Source organism: Peromyscus leucopus, chromosome 2 (genome assembly GCF_004664715.2).
Source record: "Peromyscus leucopus breed LL Stock chromosome 2, UCI_PerLeu_2.1, whole genome shotgun sequence".
In the NCBI taxonomy this organism is placed as follows: Eukaryota; Metazoa; Chordata; class Mammalia; order Rodentia; family Cricetidae; genus Peromyscus; species Peromyscus leucopus.
In genome coordinates this window covers 16,069,363-16,075,362 of record NC_051064.1, presented here as the reverse complement: position 1 = coordinate 16,075,362, position 6,000 = coordinate 16,069,363, and the positions used below count along the sequence as shown (strand labels likewise).

Genomic DNA, 6,000 nt, shown 5'->3' with positions numbered 1-6,000 from the left:
GCATTACTGTAAATACAATCTCCATGTATCTACTACTTTTTTTTTTTTTTTTTTTTTTTTTTTTGGTTTTTCGAGAGAGGGTTTCTCTGTGTAGCTTTGTGCCTTTCCTGGAACTCGCTTTGGAGACCAGGCTGATATCTACTACCTTTTACAGTGTAGGAGTAACTGCCATTAGCTTCAAATAAGTTCTAAGTTTAATGGGGAAGCTGTATAACAGAGTAAAGAAAAATAACCATATAATGAAGTAAAAGGGGAAACATTCTTCAGACTTACCACTCTTCTAGGTACAACTATAGTTGGAGAGGCACAATGCAACAATAAAAAAATATTATTTGGTCAAATGGCAATACTGTCATCTTCATTAAAAAACCATGAAGGGACTGTAAAGATGGCTCAGCATTTAAGAGCTCATACTACCCTTGCAAAGGACCCAAGTTCCGTTCCCTGATAGGTGGATCACAACTTCTGATAACTCCAGCTCCAAGGGATCCAATGTTTCTGGAATCTTCAGGCACTTGCATGCATGCACATATGCCCATGCTGATACAGAATTTTTTAAGTCAAGAAATGAGCTGGCCACAGTGGTACACACTTAGAGTTTCAGATGCTTCAAAGGTTGAGACAGGACACAGAAGGATTGCTGGATCCCAAGATATCTCAACCAGCTTAAGCACAGGGGATGCCCCCACCCTTACCCTGAAACAGAATATCATCACAGTCCACGATGGCCTGCACCTTGTTATGTACTTGAAGCTGGCTTTGAACTTCTTTCTGTTACTGCTACCTCCACCTGCTTAGTGCTGGGATTACAGCCCTGTACTACCACATCCTGTTTATGTGGTACTGTGGATTGAACACAGGGCCTTGTACATGGTGTGCAAGCACTCTACCAACTAAGCTATATCCCCAGCTCTGATCTTGACTTTTCCATGTTGAAGAATTTTATTAAGATACTGGGATTGACTGGACGGTGGTGACACATGTCTTTGATCCCAGCACTCAGGAGGCAAAGCCAGGTGGATCTCTGTGAGTTCAAGGACAGCCTGGTCTACAAAGCGAGATCCAGGACAGGTGCACAGAGAAACCCTGTCTCGAAAAGCACCCCCCCCCCAAAGAAAAGGATACTGGGATTTTGTTTATTTGTTGTATTTGTTTATTCAATCATTTTCTTATTTGTTTGGCAAATAGCATATGCTTGTTTATGTGCTAGGCATTGTATTAGACATTGGAGACATATTGTGAATAAGATACATGGCTTCTTCCTCCCCAGGGACCAGCTTTCACAGTACCAGGAGGTGCTTGCTATTCCAGCTGCCAAATCGGGGAACAATCAATAGCCCTCCCCTGTAGTCGGAAGTTTTCCTGTGTCCCACCAGCTGGCTCCTGAGGTATTTTGTTTTACTAATAAGACCTTTTAAGATTCGTGCTACACTACCCAGAGGAGACATCTCTGAGCCACAACAAGGACCAACATGGTAAGAGGTTCCAAAGGTGCAATTGTGGTCCTCATATCCTGGTGGTAAGCAATAGAAGTCTGACTGGACTTATTGTCCACTCAACAAGAGGGAAATCATGCTTGGTACTGGAAACCTGCCCAACTACCTGGGGCTGGGGAGGTCATGGACCTTAGTGGAGACCATACCATCTCCACTTTCTTAGACCAGTATAATTCCAAATTTCATTCTAAATACTAATCCTGATACTCACATATGAATGTAGTTTTCACTACTTATCAGAGAAGCTTCTCTTGCAGCCTACAGAGACTGACTACCCCAGAAAACCACAAGCCATCAAAATACAGAGAACTGATGGTGAGTGCCCAGCCCTGCAGGATACAGCTACAACATAACTCCTGTACCCCAGGCTCAGGGAATTATATCTCTTAGAAATGACAAAGAACCTGTACCCATGATTCCTCAACAATATGTCTGTCTAAACAAGATCCAATCAATGACAATAATAATAGACATACTAACATGGAAGGGAGAACTCTCAAGGGGCCCCATTCCTAGACAAAGAATTACAGTCAATGCTGAGAGGAAGAATTAGTCTTCCTTAGGGATGAGCCACTAACTGATTATATAATACGATTGGTTGGCCTTGAAATCATGTACATACAAACAATAAATAGACTCAGCTATTTGTATTTATAAATTATGCATAGATATGCAGTAATAGTAATCAAAGAAAAAGGGGCCATGAATTTCAGAGGAAGAGAGGGTCTGGGAAGGGGTTTGAAGGAGGAAAGGAAAGGGAGAATGATGTACTTAAAATTTTAAAAAGGACCCTCCCTGTAGCTAGAGTTTTTCTGGTCCTGCCTGTCCCATAGTCAGGACAAATCTGTCACCTGCCAGTCCCATAGCTGCTCAGACCCAACCAAGTAAACACAGAGACGTATATTGCTTACAAACTGCATGGACGTGGCAGGCTTCTTGCTAACTGTTCTTATATCTTAAATTAATCCATTTCTATAGATCTATACCTTGCCACATGGCTCATGGCTTACCAGCATCTTCACATGCTCCTTGTCATGGTGGCGGCTGACAGTGTCTCTCTGCCTCAGCCTTCCACTTCCCAGAATTCTCTTCTCTGCTTCCTGCCTGGCCATTGACCAATCAGCATTTTATTTATACAGTGATATCCACAGCACCCTCCCAAAAAAGATATATGTCTTCTGACTTCATTTGTCAACTGGGGGTAGAGAAGAGGATAATACAAATGCAAATATACTATTAAAATGGAGTTTGAGCTGGGCGGTGCTGGTGCATGTCTTTAATCCCAGCACTCAGGAGGCAGAGGCAGGCAGATCTCTGTGACTTCAAGGCCAACCTGGCCTACACAGTGAGGTCCAGGACAGCCATGTCATGCAGTGAAACCCTGTCTCAAAAAAACCAAAAATAAAATAAAATAAAATAAAATAAATGGAGTTTGAGGAGTGGAGAATATGATATTTATTGGTCATCTTTGCATTACTACAACCAAATACACGAGGCAATTAACTGACAGACAGAAGGCTTATTTAGCTTACTCTGCAAATTCAAATACAAGGCATTAGCTGTCCTCTGATGAGGGCTGTGGATGGCAATGGAAAAATCAACTTTGGGAGAAACTGTCTATATCGCACATGATGCAGTGTGGAGACCAGAAAGTTATAACTCACCAATGCAATCTCTTTCAAGGCTATATACCTTTGATGACTCAAAGGCTCCACATCTTAACCCTCTACAGCACCTCCCAATTCTGCTAGTGTGGGGAACCTTTGTAGGACAAGCCAAACCATAACTAGGGTATGAGTAGGGTTCTTTGGATTTTTTGTAACTTTCTTCAACTCAGTAGTTTTCAGACTCCAACTGTGAAGTATTGCCACTCCTTTTGCAAGGGATAAACTATTTTTTGCAGGGAGTGCTACATCTTGAGTCTTCATATCCTAGGCTACTAGAGACCCATCTATGCCCGTAGGGAATCATACCATATGGGGATACTTATATGTGTTGTATCTTCTTGTTATTGACCATCCAAAGATGCTGCATGAAGGAAAACATCATTCTTTATCTTCCCTTAGGGTTTCCAGCTGGTACTTAATTGATTAGGAAGAAAGATATGTCTTTAGAGAGCAAATTGGGGATTCTGGGTGTGATTTCAAATGTCTGATATCTGCTGCTTATACTCATGGTAATGGAAGGGTGCAACTACCAGCTCCCTGCATAGCTGTTTTCCTGCAGTGCCTTTCAGCCACCTTGAACACAGACCACTGGATACGTGAGGACACCCAAGTAAGTGAGTAACTGACTCTTCCCAAGTGACCATAGCAGGAAAGCTATCATCCCAGGGTACAATTTTTATTCCTGTTGCATTTTTATTTGGTTGTGTTCTAAATTTTGATTTGCTTTTTTAAAAAATGTAAACTATGTTGGACTCATATGGCAAGCCATCAAAAGAAGAAAAATGTAAATAGAAAGAAAATAAGACAGTAAATACGCTGAATGTTTTAAAAAGATTATAAGTAAGGCAGTGGTGGCACATGCCTTTAATCCCAGCACTTGGGAGGCAGAGGCAGGTGGATCTCTGAGAGTTTGAAGCCAGCCTGGTCTACAGAGTGAGTTCCAGGATGGCCAGCGCTGTTACACAGAGAAACCCTGTCTCAAAAAACAAAACAACAACAAAAAAATTGTGTGTGTGTGTGTGTGTGTGTGTGTGTGTGTGTGTGTGGTGTGTAGGACAGAAGAAGACATTAGATTGCGTGTGCTGCAGTTATAGGTGTTTGTGAACTACCTAATATGGGTGCTGAGAACTGGATTTGTGTCCTAAGCAAGTCCAGTGGGCACCTTAACCATTGAACCATCTCTTCATCCCAATGGCTTTTTAAAAAATTACCTTTTGTGAGAAAAAGATTTAATTGTCTTACATAAGTCTCATTACTGTAAAAACTGAAATGACAGCCTATTTTGTGAAACAAAAGTTGGGAAAATCAACATCTATGCTTAAAGTGCCGAAATCAAATGTCAGCACTGATATTGCTAAAAATTCACCAAGGAAAAGAGGAAACCCAACGAGTGCGCACAAATCTTCCTTAGTCGACAGATACTGGGCTATGATTCACAACAAAGGAGAAACTTCCAAGAAGGAATTGATACCCAAGAAATAAACTTTCTTTATCCAACTGCAAAGTTTATCAGCAAAGTTAGACCCCCCCCCTCCTTCCTGGAGGAGCTGAACTTGATTGCTCTAATTTTCCCGTAATCAAGTACAGGCCTTTTCTTTTAGTGCTTTTCAAAGCAGCTCTTTATCCTCTTTCTCTAAGTTTAAAAGATTCCTTACCCTCTCATGCCATTGGTCCCTCCTCGTGCTTACTTGATCTCTTCCCCTCCCCCATTTCCTAAACAGTCCTAATCTGTTCCCTCTTTTCTCAGACTGGCTGGGTGCCCCTCCACCACCTCTTCCCTTCCTCCTCCTCCTCCTCCTCCTCCTCCTCCGGGGCTCTTTCTTCCCTCTCCCCTCCCCTCCCCCAGCCAGCCTCCCGGCGTGCTTCCCTTCCCCCCGTCCCTCGGTCCCGCACCCTCCCCTCCCCCGCCTCCTGCCTTGTGACACATCCTGGGCCCTCCCGGAGGCCGTAGCTGCAGCTCGGCAGCCGTGCCGGCCACCACCTCCTCCTCCGGAGCCGCAACCCAGCTCAGCCTGCGGCGGGCCTGCTACTGCTGCTGCTGCAGTCATGGCCGCTGACGGGGTGGACGAACGCTCGCCTCTGCTGTCAGCCTCCCATTCCGGGAATGTCACTCCCACCGCCCCGCCGTACTTGCAGGAGAGCAGCCCAAGAGGTAAGGCCCGCATAGACCTTCCTGCTGCTCACGGAAAGGTCTGGAAGGATGAATGCCGGGGAGCTCTGGCGCGGGGGCGGAGAGCCTCTCACTTGGGCTGGGGGAGAAGGATGCGGACTGTTGCCTTCCCAGGCGGTGCGTGCCGGCCCGAGAGCCTCGCTGCAGGGCTTCGCTGCTGCTGCTGCTGCTAGTGGTGTGGGGAGTGTGTGCTTGAGCACTTCTTACCCGGGTTTGGGATCTGACGTGAATCTCCCGGGCTCTGTGCTGCTGTTTCCCAAGCAGCCCCTAAATGTAGCTGGGCGGTGGTGCAGATCCTTCAGTCATTCACAAGTGCTTTGGGTTGCTGAAAAACCCGGGGTACTGCTCACCTTGGCATCTGTCCTTGAGAGGACTTGAGCACCAAACATCTTCGTCTCTTACACTCACCCCACAGCCCGATGCAACCAGGGAAGTGCCTAACCAGAAGGGACAGAGTTAATCAATATTCCTAATATGTCTGAAATCCCTAGGCTTTGGGTAATAGTCCTGCCTGTGAGGAGAAGTGTGTGTCACGGCTTCAGTGGTGAATGAAGAACTTGCAGATAGAAGGGAAAGTGAAGTATTTTTTATATACATATCTGGGTGAGGTTGAAATTAACTTCCAAAAAGTTACCCAAGTTTATACTGCATATATTTTTATTTTTGT

General features: G+C 44.7%; 1 protein-coding gene across 1 annotated transcript in view; it reads left to right on the top strand.

The window, feature by feature from the left end:
* The first annotated feature begins 5,055 nt into the window (after positions 1–5,055).
* Pip4p2 (phosphatidylinositol-4,5-bisphosphate 4-phosphatase 2) overlaps positions 5,056–6,000 on the top strand; it is a 61,194-nt gene continuing 60,249 nt past the window's right edge. Inside the window, exon 1 of the mRNA XM_028871617.2 lies at positions 5,056–5,315. Within this exon, the coding sequence (XP_028727450.1) occupies positions 5,210–5,315 (106 nt within the window). The 5' untranslated portion in view covers positions 5,056–5,209. The remainder of the gene's footprint in view (positions 5,316–6,000) is intronic.